General features: G+C 38.0%; 1 protein-coding gene across 26 annotated transcripts in view; it reads right to left on the bottom strand.

Moving 5' to 3' along the window:
- The window catches only part of LOC124132118, a 239,477-nt gene that overhangs the window by 55,727 nt on the left and 164,439 nt on the right, over window positions 1–19,311 (bottom strand). For 5 of the 26 annotated variants that reach the window (XM_048382619.1, XM_048382622.1, XM_048382625.1 and 2 more), the window contains 9 exons: window positions 18,692–19,261; window positions 17,353–17,397; window positions 15,629–16,210; window positions 14,156–14,245; window positions 10,167–10,745; window positions 9,605–9,652; window positions 7,283–7,861; window positions 6,721–6,768; window positions 4,229–4,807 (listed from right to left, as the gene is read on the bottom strand). The exons of 20 other annotated variants lie outside the window; for them this stretch is intronic. In XM_048382619.1, coding sequence (XP_048238576.1) covers window positions 4,229–4,807; window positions 6,721–6,768; window positions 7,283–7,861; window positions 9,605–9,652; window positions 10,167–10,745; window positions 14,156–14,245; window positions 15,629–16,210; window positions 17,353–17,397; window positions 18,692–19,261 — 3,120 coding nt within the window. The remainder of the gene's footprint in view (window positions 1–4,228; window positions 4,808–6,720; window positions 6,769–7,282; window positions 7,862–9,604; window positions 9,653–10,166; window positions 10,746–14,155; window positions 14,246–15,628; window positions 16,211–17,352; window positions 17,398–18,691; window positions 19,262–19,311) is intronic. One more of the 26 variants, XM_048382624.1, reaches the window with a different exon arrangement.

Genomic DNA, 19,311 nt, shown 5'->3' with positions numbered 1-19,311 from the left:
TGTGGACATAAGCTAGACAAGAAACAAACACATCGGCTTTGGGCAAATACAAACACATTATTAATGGTAGAAATGTCAGAATGAACACATACTATCTCTAAGGTCAGCTTCTAAGTTGTAGAGCTCACATCGTCATAAGATTCTTTGAAGAATTGGCATTCACTCAAGGAGCATTATTGCTCTAATTCATTCTGATGTACAAATAAAAGATACTGATACACGCTAGAAAGTGCATGGTACCCTGTATATAATCCTACTTCAAATGTCTGGTATTTGTATTGAATTCACTGGGAGTATAAATTATATTGCTTGATGATTATTACAAGTATCTGGCAAATCCATCCACCTTCCACTAAAAGATGATTTAGAAAAGGATCATTTCACCTTATTTTGATAATAAAACACGAATGTTCAGCCAGGAGAGCTAACAAACATAAACCCCTTTTGCTTACAATCACACAGCCCTATGTGTTAGTAGGGACAATGTCAGTATTGCGTAGAATTGTTTTCTTAAAGAGCCTGGAAGTATTATAAGCTAAGGAGTTGAGCCATACAGGTTTTAATGGGAGAAGAGAAGACAAATGTTAAATCGAACTGATATGTTAAAAGGAAGGATGACAGAATAGAACTTAAATAACATGGCTAAATGGGAACATTGGGTGATGATGACATGACATATATATCAACAGTGTGGAACATTATATGACACTTGGTATTGTGTGTTTATGAAGATGAGTGTTACACAATGGTACAAGTGTTCATGTGTGCTGTGATCTTACCTTAGTGTTCAACTTGAAGAATATTCAGTGGATAGTTTAAACAATATCAAGGTGTAAATGATGTAAATGAAAAGGTGAGGAATATCAAATTGGTGAAAGCTGGAGCATTGCTCATTGTCAACCTCAGAATCAAGTATTTCAGAGGACTAGATTCTGATGCTGAATAATAGATGAGGCAAGTCATGAAACTTTGGTGGACAAATTCAAATAAGTGGAATGTTTCAGGATAACCATAGTAACAATAGGCATGTAATTTCATAAAAGAATTTTTTACCTTAGCTACACTAATGCTGTAAGCAAAAGCATGCAATAATCCTGAATAGTTCCAGGTCTGTGTGTTGACAGGCCATCATTGTCTGTCGTCACTCTCTGATGTCCAAGAAGAGATGTAGACACACAATGTATGTCTTCTGAGCAGCTAACATCAGGATCCTCTGCAATGTGTCTATACTGGAACACTGATTCCATCAGGTCAGAGTAACCTAGCTAGGAACCTGAGTCTGCACTGTTTCCCTTGGACTGTTCAGACAATGAGTGACAAACACACATTGTCCATGAGGATATCATGTTCCTTGATATTCAGCACAGAAGGGCCATGAGGATATCATGTTACTTGACATACGGTTGAGGAGGACCATGAGGATATCATGTTCCCTGACATACAGCACAGGAGGACCATGATGATATCCTGTTTTTAGACATACAGTACAGAAGGACCATGAGGATATCATGTTCCCTGACATACAGCACAGGAGGACCATGAGGATATCATGTTTTTAGACATACAGTACAGAAGGACAATGAGGATATCATGTTCCCTGACATACGGTTCAGGAGGACCATGAGGATATCATGTTCCCTGACATACAGCACAGGGGGACCATGAGGATATCATGTTCCTTGACACAACACAGGAGGACCATGAGGAAATCATGTTCCTTGACAGACAGTACAGAAGCACCATGAGGATATCATGTTCCCTGACATACAGTACAGGAGGACCATGAGGATATCATGTTCCTTGACACAACACAGGAGGACCATGAGGATATCATGTTCCTTGACACAACACAGGAGGGCCATGAGGATATCATGTTCCCTGACATACAGTACAGGAGGACCATGAGGATATCATGTTCCTTGACACAACACAGGAGGACCATGAGGATATCATGTTCTTTGACACAACACAGGAGGACCATGAGGATATCATGTTCCCTGACATTCAGCACAGGAGGACCATGAGGATATCATGTTCCCTGACATACAGTACAGGAGGACCATGAGGATATCATGTTCCTAGACAAACAGCACAGGAGCACCATGACGATATCATGTTCCCTGACATTCAGTACAGGAGGACCATGAGGATATCATGTTTTTAGACATACAGCACAGAAAGATCATGGGGATATCATGTTCCCTGACAGACAGCACAGGAGGGCCATGAGGATATCATGTTCACTGACATTCAGCACAGGAGGGCCTTAAGTTATCATGTTCCTTGACAGACAGCATAGGGGCACCATGAGGATACAATGTTCCTTGACAAACAGCATAGGGGGACAATGAGGATATACTGTCTCTTTACAGACAGTACAGGAGGTCCATCAGGATATCATGTTCCCTAACAGACAGCACAAGAGGACTATGGGGATATACTGTCTCTTGACAGACAGTACAGGAGGACCGTGGGGATCCAGTACAGGATTACCATGAGGATATCATGTTCCCTGACAGACAGACAGACAGGAGGACTATGGGGATATACTGTCTCTTGACAGACAGCCTAGGAGGACTATGGGGATACACTTTCTCTTTACAGACAGTATAGAAGGACCATGAGGATATCATGTTCCCTGACAGACTGCACAGGAGGACTATTGGGATATACTATTTTTCTTGACAGGTTGGAATATGATCACACTGAACCATAAAGTAGGTAGTACAATTCATATCTAATTGGTGTGGGAAAATGAAACCTGCTTAATGACTTTTATCCAATCCATTTAGTTCCTGCAATGTTCACAACATTCAACACAGAAATTGAATACAAAGAAAATATAACAAAAAACAGCGTTATCACTATCCCCTGCCATGGGGAACAACAGAATTTTGTTTGTCCATATAGTAGTGAATATAAACTAAAAAAAACCCAGAATCCTATAAAGCCTTAAAATATAGATACGTACTAGGGTCGCTTTATGTCATCAGAAAAATTGATTAAATGTGAAATTAACAGACACAAAAGGCCCCTTCCCTGGAAAAAATAATTTCTGTCACCTATTCTCAAAGTCAGTCTTGATAAGTATCTCTTAGATAAGCTAACTTCAGTAGTTTCTGAGAAAACTTGTCTCCATTGCAGACACTATGCACTTTGTAAAATAACATGGATCAATGGTCGTAACTGGGTATGGTCAAAATCTAAACAGATGTAGCAAGGGAAGTAATTCTGGAGAAAAAAACATTTATGGAACCAATTTTCGAAGTCTTAACAAGTATCTCAAAGATAAGCATGCAAAGTTTCATTCATGTAACATCAGTAGTTTCTGAGAAAACTTGTCCCAATTGAAGTCACTGTGCAGTAAGTTGAAAGGAGCAAGGGCCATAACTCTGTAAAAACATAATTTATGACACCAAATTCGGACTTGTTTAAGATCATGACCAGTAATATCAGTGTGTAAAATATAATTTCTCTGACTTCAATAGTCAAAAAGGATGATGAACTCCATTCGAATATCCCCTGCCCCTCTTCATGGCGTTCAAAATTGCAGGGTTCAAAATAAAGGAATATATTTAACAGCAAAAGATAATTGATGGGGTTGTAAGGGGACATTAATTTCTTGTCAATACTTTGTTTTTCTAGTTTAAAAGAAATACCTTAATTTCTATCTCTGATCATACACATACCTGCATGTGTATTGTATAGGAATATTTTGCATAATTTGAATACTATCCAGAATCATAGTAAGAAAGACAACTAATACATCATTAACATTATTCTAGGACACTGAAAGCAATATATACATGCACAATTTCCCTTTCTTTCCAATGATTATGATATTTTTCCAAAGGAAACCCCACAAAACACTTCCACCAAAAACATCTTACAAAATATGAGTACATTAAAAGTACATTAAAAGACAACATATACATGTTAAAAACAATAAATGAAAAAGGAAAGTAAAATAGAAGGCATTCATGGAATCCATTAAGATTTCTCTTATCATAGAAATTACAGTCAAGTACATTATTAAATACATGTATATATTATCAAATTATTATTTATGATTGAAAAGACTTGAAATACAACATATTTAAATCTTCATTGTCATATGATTTTTCAAATTCAGAGAGACAATGAACATTTTTCAGCTGAACAAGAATGTCTTTTTTACATTAATTGTGCCATTTTTTGCAGGCAACAAGTAAAAAGAAAGCATACTTACTCTCACAATCACCCTGAAGAGACTGGAAAACAACTTGTCTCATCTGTTTTAAGTCATTGAAATCATTTACAGTGAATCTGTTCTTCTCTATCGGTCGTGATGCAATACCATCCACCTCTCTGGTATCTTTCAAACCAATACCAATAACGTATATATGGATGCCCTGATCTCGTGATTTCTCAGCCTCTGGGATTGTTCTTCTGGCATTTATATTGGACACACCATCAGTGATGAGAATGGCCACATTATTAACATCAGGTCGGTCTCCTGTTGCTGGTGTGAACATCTGAGTCCTCATTACATTTATTCCACCATAGGTGTTGGTACTTCCATACATATAGGGTATATTGTCAATGGCTTTGTAAACTTCCCTCTTACTACCAATATAATCACTCATCTGGAACTGAATGGCTACTTTAGTACTGTAGATGAGAATACCAACTCGGACATTGTCATTTCCTATATCGGCTGAAAAGAGGAAGAACTTTAAGAAATCTTGTATGAGTCTAAAGTTGGGCTCTGTGACACTGGTAGAAGTATCCACAATGAAAACAAGATCCATTCTGTCCCCGGGGCACTCTGAAACAAAGTTTTGTAATTTGATATAATGAAGAATTACTGTATTTGAAGTTATCAATCAATCATCAAATATCAAAAATTTTCAGAAAGAGAAATGGCCTTTGGAAACATATAAGTATGTTTCTATATTTTCACAATTCACAATAGGGCAGCAGTATTGCAGTAATTTTTAGGTAATGACTGACCTTGCATTGTTTTGGGGATTGGGATTACCTTAAGTTAGATGACCTCAGAGATATTATTGAAGTCTATAATCAAGAATCTGGAAAAACTTGTTCTGCAGGACAAAGATGATCATCTATCTCAACATCACTTTTAAATAAAACAGATAACAATGATAAATGTAACCATGCACTATCACATAATCACTCGCTGGCTTGATACCCATCAACAAAGAGTTTGTTCACCACTAGTCTGATCTGTATTGCAAGTTTCATCAAGAAATATTCAATGGTTTAGGAGTTCTGCACCAGAAACCGAAAATGGATTGAGGAGGGACACACGGATGTACATATGGACATGCTGATTGCTGTTTTGAAAAACAGGGTGATATTATTGTCTTAATCATTTCTTTTCTCTCTTTGCATACATGTGATGAACAAAACTATTTTGATTCTAGACATCCTCAACAAGTTCCAACATTAAATCCCTTTTGGAGAAGACAATGAGAGATTGCTGACAAACAGCAGACAATAAACAAGCACCAGGTCCAAAGCTCACCTGAACACTAATGATATTTAAATATGTTGTCAGCTTTATTTATGTCACATCAAAATTTCTGTTTGCATTGGTAAACTCAAAAGGAGGAAATTTGGCCATTAATTTTAACTTAAGCTTCAGTATATCAATTATCTATCATTCAATAATGGTCAAACAGCCAATTTCCTTCTACTGGTTGAACTAACTGAACCAGAAATAGCTGAGATTAGTGAAAATGCATCAACTGTTTCATATTTAGATCTATGCAGAAAGATTCAGAGTGAAAAAAAACTCTCCCTAAGATTATATGACAAGAGGATTGACTTAAATTTTCCTGCACTCAAATTTCCAATAATGTAGAGCAATATTTCTTAACATTTCAGGTACAATGGTTCATGCTCTTTTTCCGAACATTTCAGACAGCATTATACCACACTTGGTCAAAAGTTGTTTCATCAAGATTACAATGTTTAAGGCCTCAGCAAACCAATCCAAAAGTTTTATGGTAGACATATCAAGGACATTTCCGAATTTGACGCATCAGAGAAGTAAATATGTCCATTGCAACTCCCTATTTTGACTTGTACCACATGTTCCCCTGATTATTCAGTTGAACAATTGAATTGTCTTTGTCACAAGACCCTGTAGCTCTTCCGAAATATGAAGAAATAATTTTGTGATGAATAAACTTTCTTATTTGAACAAACATCTGTTGTGAGTTCAAGCTGAACCAGTGCAACAGAAACAAGGACAAAGAAAATACACCATATTCTGGCAACATCATCTACAACACGGAAGTTGTCAATCGTGATGCTTTGACCAACCTTGCATCCTTTTGTTGTTATTATCATTCACGTAAAGTTTAAGCTTTCCTTGTGGTTCTTTGGAATATGATTTAAATAATAAAATAAAATTTGATCTAAAGGTGGTAATTGTTTTTAAAGAAAAACAACTTAAAATAAATGCACTCAAAATTTCTGCTGCCGTGTGTGCTCGTATGATAATGGCTATGTCTCTACTAGCTAAGGTTTCAATGTCTGCTTCATAAACCTAGTTGTTCCAGACACACCCACAATAAATACCAAGCATGTACATATATGTGGGGGCAAGTAAGCGTTACATCTGAAAACAGCATTTTTCTATTATTCTATGAATATTCAAGTGTTGATCAATTAAATGTTTTCACATATTTCCATTACTAGTTTAGGACTGACCTTTAGGGGGTGTAGTAGGGGGTGGCGTAGGGGGTGGTAGAGTAGGCCCTGAAAATGAATTCAAAATGTCAGTGCAAGTAACACGAAGAATATCATATTATTTTAGTTATGATAACACCTGGAGTGAGAGAACATTGTTAAACATTAAAAACAGCAATATTACAGCCATATCAGGTCAACCTGTACATAATGTAGCCATGCCAAACCAGTGACTGAAAGCATAAGAAATGATCCATGCTATTGTGGCATGATGACATGCAATTAGCCAAGAAAGAGTGAGAGTCTCATGAGCAGCCCTGATGAGAATGGTACATATTGAGCAAATATTTTCCCTGAAGACCCCATGGGGTCGCTAAACCTACAATTATACTAGTTAAACTAACATATACATATCTCACAGAAGGAGCCTTGGGAAAACCCTAAACATGCAATACACATTGTATCTCATAGTGGTCAGTAGCATAGTTTAATTACAGACTTTAAACGACTACAGCTGTTTTGGCTCCTGTTGCTTCAGTTCTAAAAAGTTAAAGTACTAGCATTTTCAGTAACAAGCACTTACCGTCACAACCTTTATTGAGGGACTCAAACACTTGATTCCTCATCTTCTTCAAGTCACTGAAATCGGTGACAGTAAATCTGTTCTCTTCTAGAGGGGGTGTGGCAATTTTGTCAATTTCTTTGGTGTCTGTCAGACCAATACCAATGACATAGACATGGATTCCCTGATTTCTGACTTTTACAGCCTCAGGCTGTACTCTTCTGGCATTGATATTGGACACACCATCAGTGATGAGAATACAGACATTGTGAACATCAGGTCGGTCTCCTGTTGCTGGTGTGAACATTTGAGTCCTCATTACATTTAGTCCACCATAGGTGTTGGTACTTCCATACATATAGGGTATATTGTCAATGGCCGTATAAACTCCTCTCTTATCTCCTATATATTCACTCATCTGGAACTGGATGGCAACTTTGGTACTGTAGATGACAATGCCAACTCTTACTTGGTCACCATCAATATCAGCCTTGAATAGGAAGAACTTCAAGAAGTCCTGTATGAGTCTGAAGTTGGGTTCTGTGACACTGGTGGAGGTATCCAGGATTAATACAAGATCCATCCTCTGCCCAGGGCAATCTGTGATTTAAAGGAATGATGTAAGAACTATAAGGTTCAGATGCTGATTTCACAGATTTTAAGTTTTATTTCTTACCAGTCAACAATGATGAGAGCTCAAAATGATATATAGCTCTGTTAGCTATGTATGGTCAAAAATGAAGTTGTTTCATCTTTTTAACAAGTATTTTTAATTATTGCCTAGATTAGCTAAAGATATTTTAATGCAAGAAGAGAAAACACATTAACTTGAATACCAGTTGAAAATATTCTTCAAACTGCAAGATCCATGGTTAAAAATACATGCTATTTAAAACAAACATCATCAGAAGATGACATATGGCACCGTAGCTCACCTGGATACAGAATCAACAGTTTTAAATGTCTACAAAGACACTTAATACAAGCTGATGTCAGCATTGATATTCAAAAACATTCTGCATTTAAGTACTGAGGAATAAAAATTAATGATTCAAACAAAATATGATGCCAAAGTTCATTTCCCTCATGATGGCAATTTCATGGGAGAAGTTTACAAAACCAAATATACCCTAATATAAGAGCATGGTCAAAACAAAGTCAAAGACATAATATTGCAAAATGGAACAAATGTGTTTGAATTGAAACAACTCAATTTTGAATATTAATGGCAGAGAAATGTCAGCAGCCATACTTGATTTCTGATCAAGTTGCCTTGAACAAACTTGGAACTACATATGGTGACCATCTTACTTACCAAGTCTTTGGCCCCTGGCCCTTTAAGTTTTGGCAAAGACGATGTTTGAATTTTTTGTCTTCCAATTTAGATGCCTTGAACAAACTTTAACCTCATGTAATTATTGAAACATACATTCACATTCACAACTTTCAGCTGAATCCAGCAAGCCACTTTGAAGTATTCAAAAAATGTAATTTAATGTAATGACGACGACTTGTGACGACATAAGCACAGGTGTCTTTCAATCCTAAGATTGTCACATATTCGCGTCCGAAAACATACTTGTGATTTTATGGGTGGATCACAGCACTATGAGTGAGAATACTCCTTTACGCTACTAGGAAACACAAAATGCCATTGGGTGTAACATGAGTTGCGTGTTTTCGTACTTTGACGACCAAGTAGTTTGAAGTAGAGTAACCTATTCATCCAACACTTTTAAACAATCCGGAAGGGATCTCCAGTCAATCTGCTCTACAAGCAAACTCATCCATACGCTCTTATGACATAGGCCTGATTTGCGGGCTGATGTTAATTGTTGAGCCAGGACTAGCAGACCGAAGTGGACATCAGTTACGGAGATATCTGGTAAGTAGAGGGAGGTGAAGACTGTGTCAGACGTCCAGAAACATCCTTCAATGATACTTTGACCAACCTTGCATCCTTTTGTTGTTATTATCATTCACGTAAAGTTTAAGCTTTCCTTGTGGTTCTTTGGAATATGATTTAAATAATAAAATAAAATTTGATCTAAAGGTGGTAATTGTTTTTAAAGAAAAACAACTTAAAATTAAATGCACTCAAAATTTCTGCTGCCGTGTGTGCTCGTATGATAATGGCTATGTCTCTACTAGCTAAGGTTTCAATGTCTGCTTCATAAACCTAGTTGTTCCAGACACACCCACAATAAATACCAAGCATGTACATATATGTGGGGGCAAGTAAGCGTTACATCTGAAAACAGCATTTTTCTATTATTCTATGAATATTCAAGTGTTGATCAATTAAATGTTTTCACATATTTCCATTGCTAGTTTAGGACTGACCTTTAGGGGGTGTAGTAGGGGGTGGCGTAGGGGGTGGTAGAGTAGGCCCTGAAAATGAATTCAAAATGTCAGTGCAAGTAACACGAAGAATATCATATTATTTTAGTTATGATAACACCTGGAGTGAGAGAACATTGTTAAACCTTAAAAACAGCAATATTACAGCCATATCAGGTCAATCTGTACATAATTTAGCCATGCCAAACCAGTGACTGAAAGCATAAGAAATGATCCATGCTATTGTGGCATGATGACATGCAATTAGCCAAGAAAGAGTGAGAGTCTCATGAGCAGCCCTGATGAGAATGGTACATATTGAGCAAATATTTTCCCTGAAGACCCCATGGGGTCGCTAAACCTACAATTATACTAGTTAAACTAACATATACATATCTCACAGAAGGAGCCTTGGGAAAACCCTAAACATGCAATACACATTGTATCTCATAGTGGTCAGTAGCATAGTTTAATTACAGACTTTAAACGACTACAGCTGTTTTGGCTCCTGTTGCTTCAGTTCTAAAAAGTTAAAGTACTAGCATTTTCAGTAACAAGCACTTACCGTCACAACCTTTATTGAGGGACTCAAACACTTGATTCCTCATCTTCTTCAAGTCACTGAAATCGGTGACAGTAAATCTGTTCTCTTCTAGAGGGGGTGTGGCAATTTTGTCAATTTCTTTGGTGTCTGTCAGACCAATACCAATGACATAGACATGGATTCCCTGATTTCTGACTTTTACAGCCTCAGGCTGTACTCTTCTGGCATTGATATTGGACACACCATCAGTGATGAGAATACAGACATTGTGAACATCAGGTCGGTCTCCTGTTGCTGGTGTGAACATTTGAGTCCTCATTACATTTAGTCCACCATAGGTGTTGGTACTTCCATACATATAGGGTATATTGTCAATGGCCTTATAAACCCCTCTCTTATCTCCTATATATTCACTCATCTGGAACTGGATGGCAACTTTGGTACTGTAGATGACAATGCCAACTCTTACTTGGTCACCATCAATATCAGCCTTGAATAGGAAGAACTTCAAGAAGTCCTGTATGAGTCTGAAGTTGGGTTCTGTGACACTGGTGGAGGTATCCAGGATTAATACAAGATCCATCCTCTGCCCAGGGCAATCTGTGATTTAAAGGAATGATGTGAGAACTATAAGGTTCAGATGCTGATTTCACAGATTTTAAGTTTTATTTTTTACCAGTCAACAATGATGAGAGCTCAAAATGATATATAGCTCTGTTAGCTATGTATGGTCAAAAATGAAGTTGTTTCATCTTTTTAACAAGTATTTTTAATTATTGCCTAGTCTAGCTAAAGATATTTTAATGCAAGAAGAGAAAAACACATTTACTTGAATACCAGTTGAAAATATTCTTCAAACTGCAAGATCCATGGTTAAAAATACATGCTATTTAAAACAAACATCATCAGAAGATGACATATGGCACTGTAGCTCACCTGGATACAGAATCAACAGTTTTAAATGTCTACAAAGACACTTAATACAAGCTGATGTCAGCATTGATATTCAAAAACATTCCGCATTTAAGTACTGAGGAATAAAAATTAATGATTCAAACAAGATTTGATGCCAAAGTTCATTTCCCTCATGATGGCAATTTCATGGGAGAAGTTTACAAAACCAAATGTACCCTTATAAAAGAGCATGGTCAAAACAAAGTCAAAGACATAATATTGCAAAATGGAACAAATGTGTTGAATTGAAACAACTCAATTTTGAATATTAATGGCAGAGAAATGTCAGCAGCCATACTTGATTTCTGATCAAGTTGCCTTGAACAAACTTGGAACTACATATGGTGACCATCTTACCTACCAAGTCTTTGGCCCCTGGCCCTTTAAGTTTTGGCAAAGACGATGTTTGAATTTTTTGTCTTCCAATTTTGATGCCTTGAACAAACTTTAACCTCATGTTATTATGGAAACATACATTCACATTCACAAACTTTCAGCTGAATCCAACAAGCCACTTTGAAGTATGGGCAATGGAAGAGGGGACAAATCCCCTTTGAAGATTTCCAGCTGTAGAAGCCATTCATGTCCAGAGTATTGATGAGATGAAACAAGCCTATCGTCAGAGTCAGAAGGGATGCTGACCCGGTTGATCCCATCTTGATGTACCAAAAGACTGAGGCATTGTCTGACAGTATAATAAGTCAAAATGACCGAAGCACTTCCACCCAATGGGAGATCACTAGAATGACCGCCTTGAATTTGAGGTTGTTGAGGTGGAGGGTTGATTCTATTACTGACCAAAGTCCTGATGTCTGACAACCCTGCAGGTGTGCTCCCCAACCCACTGGCGATGCATCCACGAACAGGTGATGCATTGGATAGAAACGGTTCCAAGGCGACTCCAGAGCAGATGTTCGTCTTGGATGGCCACCTTGCAGATGTCTATATAGGCACAACGGGAGCTGAATTAAGACCTGACAATCGTTGATCTGAAGATGAGGTCTAAGAAAACACTGAATTGGCCGTAGATGTAGTTGACCTCTCTCGGTGAAAACTTGAGCCGACATTAGTAGACCGAGCAATTGTTGCCATTGTCAAAGACGTAGACTCAGTCTGAATGCTAATGGCACGAGTCGTTGTAACTTCTTCCACCTGTCCAGCTGAATGGACATCATCCCGAAATCTGTGTTGAAAAGAGCTCAGATGAACTGCAGTTGCTGAGAGGGTGTGGTTTCCTACTGTTCTGTGTTGTCTAGCCAACCTAACTGATGAAGTTATCTCTGCGCGAAGGCGAGATGTTTGACTAGAACATTCCAGTTGGCATGGGCCTGGATGCAGTCATAGATGAATGACTCGAGGATGATTCCTCTGATGTTTAAGCCATGGGGGTTCGAAGAAATTCCAAATGGGATCACCAGCCACTGGCTGTGATTACCTTGTAAAATAAAGTGGAGGTTATGGCGGTACTCTCGATAGATGGGTATGTGCGGGTAAGCATCTTGTAGATCTGATCAGTAGTCAAATGATGGTGCGGAGGAGTGAGACGGTTTCTCTAGGAATTGCGCATTGAACAGCTTCATGTTACTTCTTGAGCCACATCCTGGATTCTGTTATCGAAAAGATAGGGAGATGACCATGGCATCTGGAAGTATCTTACCTTGTGATGTTCTTTTCAAGGACAGTAGTTGAGTAGGCATCTGTGCTGTAGCACGGTGAGTGATCCTAACTGATGTGTGATAAGATCCATAACGTCCTGGAATTTGGATTAGATTTATGGTCCCTCCAATGTAGGCTACCTAAGAAGTCCTAGCCTGGGTCACAGACATCCCTATTGCCTCTGTTGGTAGATAACAAGGAAAGGGTCCTTCTGATGCTGACATCTAGATGCATCAATAACCGAAGTTGTAGAGGAACTTTTGGGGCGATGGTAGTGATGTTACAATGCAACTCTGGGAAGAGGTCATGGTAGTTATTCCTTGCGTCCCTGTCTCACCGATGTTGAAGTGGGGCGTAGACAGCTTGTCCTTCTGCTGATGGAAGGCCGCGAGGCCATGTCCAACTTCTTAGAGAGGTCTGTCATGATTGGGCGTTGGAGGCAGCATGATGGGAGAAGCGGCATTACTAGTCATCACAAATCCCTTGAGTAAATCATTCTCTGATGTACTTGAAGGAGGTGAGTCTGCGATCCAGGGTAGAATCAGAGCCAGCTCAACCTGGGCGTAACTGCCCGTAGATGACAGAGGAGAAATCTGGCTTTCAGGGGTAGCATACCGAGGAGTACGTGTGTTTTCCATCGTGTCCATAACCGGAGTACCTGGAGTCGTCTGTGCCATGCTCGTAGTTGTAGCATCAGTATATGTTGTTAGAGATGTTATGGTGGCTGTGGGTGGTTGCTTCACCACTGACTTAAGGGTCTGACAGACGCTAGCCTTCATTGTACATCTAGGCTTTTTTGATGAGGGAGGTCCATGCTATGTGTCCTTAGAATTTGATCTGTGATCTACGTTCCTCTTCTGGCATTTCTTTAGATATTCGTTGAATGCCTCTTGAGAACATTCTTTGTATCGGCATGTAAGTTTGCAGACTCCCTGACAGTCGCAACATGAACTGAGTGGATCCATCGCAGAAAATATATGATAGCATTTCTTAAAGGCTGTTTCTGTTGGTCCATGTCCATTTGTTTTAAGAACTGCGCTGAACTCCAGTAGAATTTTGAGAAATAAATGGCCTAAAATATTCTCTAAAATATTTAGGTAGTATGTCTCCACTGTGAGGCGAAGAGACAGAGAATAATGAGGCAGAGAGTGTCAGGTGATCAGCACATGTACAGCAGCTGCACGAGATCCAGGTACAGGACCTGATTGACAGGGTGGTCGCAATGGTGATGCAAGAGGTGTTTGGGCGAAATAGCTTAGAAGCTGGAAACTTTGTTTTGGGATGTTTCTACACAAGGATCAGAAGAAGAAGGATGAGATGCATTGAGTGAGATAGGATAAGTTAAAAAATTTACATTAACAGTATTTTTAGTTAATCATATTAAACAAGTGCTATCCAACCTGGTGGTGGAGGTGTAGTTGTAGTCGTAGTAGTGGTTGTTGTTGTTGTAGTTGTAGTTGTTGTAGTTGTAGTTGTCGTAGTTGTAGTTGCTGGAACAAATAGAAATTTAGTAAAACAACACAATAGTCACAAGAAAAAATTGCATTTGGCTTGACTGCACTTCAATCATTGTCTCACATGAATCAATAAATTGCTGCCTAGACTGGGTGTGATTCTGCAGCTTACAGATTTTAGTAGAGCAAAATAAGAGCTGATCTTGATCACACATTCACAAATGTTGGTTGCAAAAGTTGATGAGGACATTGAAATAATGTTGGAGTTATGAGGTTCTCTAGTTTACATTAAAAAAGCCAATAATGAATTCATTAAGTGTTTCAAGAGAATAATTTATCAAATACTCAAACACAAATTGGACCACTTCACCCTTTAATTGATATTTGTACAATGTCTTTATTAGAAGGATTACAATTGGGTGGACATGCTGAACATCTTGTCCCTGTAAATATGACTGTGCAGGTTACTTGTATGGTCAGGATGCACATAGCAGATATTTTGAGTTACCATAAGTTGTGTAAATGAAGATAGTGCCACAGCACTGTAGCCCATCTAGATAGAAGTAAAATGCTTAAAATGTCAACAAAGACAGACACTCTATATATGTTGTTGCTTAATATTTGGGGGTTACCCGGTATAGACCAATATGAACTTCAATTAAACAAACAGAATTTCCAGACCTTTACTGTAATGAGATAAATTCTCAAGATCCAACAACTATCCACGTCTCATTATTGGAAAAGTAGTATATGTTTCACAATAAACTCAAAGAAGATCTTGACCTTTGATAGCTATGCCATCAACATTTCCTGTGAATACAACTGCCAACAACTGAGAACAGCCAGTTTCATAGATGATCCGATGAAACTGATCCCACAAGAAGCAAAAGTCAAAACAGCAGTGAAAACCATATGAATGGATCACTGAATATGAGCCAAGACACAAGGTGCCTGTGAAAAGTACACTAAGAATATCGCCACTCACACAATTTGCATAAAAAAGTATGTGCCAAAAGACGCCAAATAGCAGCACTCCTTGCCTGAGAAACTGACAATGATGTTACCATGTTTACACAAAAAAATTCCACAGCAAGGTCCCATCCGAAAGAAGGTAAGTTTAATGATAAATGCATTCATACTTTTTTCTCTCTTATAACCATGTCTTCTGACATACTCCTGACATGTGCAAAAAGAATTCCATGCAGTCCATGCAAAAATGATATCTAGTGGCCATAATCTTTGTGTAGTAGGTCTTAGAAAATTCATGGTTCAAATACAACCTTCAAGCAGTCCCATTTCACTGGGCTGCTAAATACAGATGTTAACACCGAAGGAGGACAACTGAATACAAATGCTACTATGGTCCTGCATACCAGATAAACTTTATCTGATGAACACATTTTGCATTTAAAAACTTACTGTCACATCCTTTGTTCAAAGACTCAAACACTCTGTTCCTCATCTGCTTCAAATCACTGAAATCAGTGACAGTAAATCTGTTCTCTTCTAGAGGGGGTGTGGCAATACCATCAATTTCTTTGGTGTCTGTCAGACCAATACCAATGACATAGACATGGATTCCCTCACTTCTGACTTTTTTAGCCTCAGGTTGTACTCTCCTGGCATTGATATTGGAAACACCATCAGTGATGAGAATACAGACATTTCTTACATCAGGTCGGTCTCCTGTTTCTTGTTTGTACATCTGAGTCCTCATTGTGTTCAGTCCACCATAGGTGTTGGTACTTCCATACATATAGGGTATATTGTCAATGGCCTTATAAACTCCTCTCTTATCTCCTACATATTCACTCATCTGGAACTGGATGGCAACTTTGGTACTGTAGATGACAATACCAACTCGTACTTGGTCATTATCAATATCAGCAGAGAAGAGGAAGAACTTCAAGAAGTCCTGTATGAGTCTAAAGTTGGGTTCTGTGACACTGGTGGAGGTATCCAGGATCAAAACAAGATCCATCCTCTGGCCCAAGCATGTATCTGTATATTCAAATGGAAGTAAAATGTTGTTATAGTATAACTGGTGTAGGATTTTTATATGCGTGACATGACATGACAGACAAACACATGAAAGACATTGCGAAACAAGAGCATTACAAATACAGTTTGTATTACAGTTATGGTACATCACAGTTCATTACAAGCATACAAAAGACGAAAACATTAAATTAGTTCAGTGATTTTTGCATAAAAAATGAGTGAATATTTCAAAAGTATTAATTAATGAATCTTTCAGCCTTGTATAAAATCCTAAAACAATAAATGAAAACAAGTAATGGTAAAATGCCCTATTACCATTTGTAGTGCTCACTCACATTGTGAATATGTAAATCTACACAACTATCTGGCATTTCAATATACTCTAAACTGTATCAAAAGCATGAAGCTTTGAGCGTGAGTGCAATCATGCAAAACAATGCAGCACAAAGACACTAAAAAATACATGGTTTGCACATAAGAAATGCATAAATGATCATGACCTCCAAACTGTATCCCAAGGGGTGAACAAAAGATAATATGAATAAATATTATCAGTGTTTTGAAATGTCCCAGTATCTTTATAAAGACTAAGTACTTATTGCTATTTAAGTAATATAATGTTGTACCTAAGGATGAAAAGGACTCCCATATCTCTTATGAAGACCCTTCATGGATTGGGGTCCGGAGAAGAGTCAAAGTTTCAACAAAATCCCTACCCCAAATTTTAAAGAGAAACATATCACTTAATTCCTCTTGCAAATTGTTTGAAATAAGAAATCGCAAGGCACTGTTGTTTACAGGTATAATCCGAGTCAGAAATGTTGAACGACATCCCAGATAAACATGTACAGAAAAAAACACACCAAATAAATACTTAATTTAAAGGGTCTCATTTGTCTGGAAACATAGAATCTATCACAAGTACTTGATTGACACAAAAATGATGTATATCTGACCAATACAAATTTAAGAAAACTCAGATAACTTGATGTTCTAGATGTAAAACTAGTTTCACATAAGGTGACTTCATGTTTGATAGTACTTTAATGTGTTTCTTCTGATGACTTTTAGTATTCATAAATATCGTGTTCCAGACACTTAAGTCCCAAAGGCAACAAGAAAAGATAAGTCATTAACTGAACCTGAAACTGGAGGGCTTGTTGGTGGAGCCCTGGTGATAGGTGGAGCTGAAAAATTATAAGTACACAATAACACATAGACACTGATACTCATAAGCATTAACATACAGAATCTCTTTAGCTTGTCCTTTCAGAAGAATTCATTAACAATCACGACCATGTAATGTCCTGGCAACAAACCTAACTTATCCATACCAATATCAAATCAATGGAAAAAGAGGAAACTTCAAGAAACTATAAAAATCCAAAGAAACAAGCCAGCCAGTGGGGAGGTATGTGTCATTATCACACCTATAGACAGTTAACCAGTACAGCCTTCACCTTTACAGCAATGTTCATGTTGTTGTTTGGTTATTTGTTTGTTGTTTAACGTCGCACTCAGCAATATTCCAGCTATATGATGTTCTGTAAATAATCAAGTCTGGACCAGACAATCCAGTGAGTGACATAATGAGCATCGATCCATGCAAATGGGATCGATGACATGCATCAACCAAGTCAGAGTGCTTGACCACCCGATACCGTAAGTCGCCTCTTACGACAAGCATAGTCGCCTTTTATGGCAGGCATGGGTTGCTGAAGATTCATGCTGTTGTATGAGCAGTTTCTGATTTTGCCCAAACAATCATATATCTATTGTCATGTACTGCAATATATGTTCTGAGTGATTCAATGATCATACTGTAAATCACTCGAAGCAAGACAGTGGGACTGACTAATTGTCTTTTCCAGGCTGCTATGATGAGGTTTGTCAATTCAAATTGTTGCCTTTGATCTTTGAATATCACACTTTAAAACATGAAAAATATCTTAATTGTCTACATACAGGCTATATGCATGCATTTCAGTACAGTGGCTAGATGATGTGGTATAGAGGCAAAAGATGCAATTTGAGAGAATTTAAGAGTATGGTCAAACTAGTTCAAAATCTAAAATTTTGTTAAAAAATGACTGAGTAATTGTCATAAAATGCTTGTTCAATATAGCTGCTGTGCTTGAACAAATTCAGGTGTCATCATTGGTGGGAAAAAGCATGTGGACTTTCAAATTCATTGGATCAGTGGTTTCTGAGTAGGTGATGTTTACAATGAGAAAAAATGCATTTTCAGAGAATTTAGGAGCATGGTCAAAAGTCTAAGGTCAAATTAAGGTCAAACTTAGAACTACGACCAACACTGGAACGTATATGTTGAGCCCAACTACTCTGGATTACATGGATATATATGTAACTGCATAAGGTAGCATATCTATCTTAACAATATATTAAAAATTAAAATTGAAGTAGTGTGAAGAAATGTCTTTTTTGATAATAGTAAAGTATCGTTATTTTGTCAATCTTTACCTCTCTCCATGTAAGAGCCCATGATTCCAGCCAGCCCGTTGAAATCACTCTCATCATTGATAAGCCACTGATGTTCATTGATGGGCTTGGTAGTAACACCATCCAACTCATATGTGTTCCCAAGGTGGATACCAACTGTGTATATACCCACCAAGTCATTCTTCAGCCTATTGGCAGCAGCCAAAGTCTGACCTTGGTTCAAACTCTCCTCATTGGCAGTCATCAGCACAATGTAGTTGCGAGCATTGGGTCTGTCACCATTGCGTCCAGTGAACATGTTTGAGCGAACATAATCGAAAGCTTGAGCTTGATCTGGTCTTCCACCAGGCCTGTTGTTCATGGAGTTGCCCAGGGCATTTACCACATCACTCTTCCATCCATATTCGTTCAAGTTGAAACCAAGACTTGGTCCACCATTTGAGAATGTCATTCCACCAACGCGCCAAATACCATTGTCAATGCTCATTTGAGACGCGAAGTAGGCGGCATAATTTTTCATCCATCCAAAATATCTATCATCGACTGAACCATCCAGCATAAAGATGACATCATAGCCTGTGTCAGAGTACCCTAAAATAAAAAAATGGGTTGATCCGCAATGAATTCATTGTTCAACATCC

The sequence above is a fragment of the Haliotis rufescens genome, unplaced genomic scaffold, assembly GCF_023055435.1.
Source record: "Haliotis rufescens isolate VD_foot unplaced genomic scaffold, xgHalRufe1.0.p SCAF_4, whole genome shotgun sequence".
Taxonomy (NCBI): Eukaryota; Metazoa; Mollusca; class Gastropoda; order Lepetellida; family Haliotidae; genus Haliotis; species Haliotis rufescens.
Note: the sequence above shows the minus strand (reverse complement) of the source record. Positions and strands in the feature narration are given on the sequence as shown.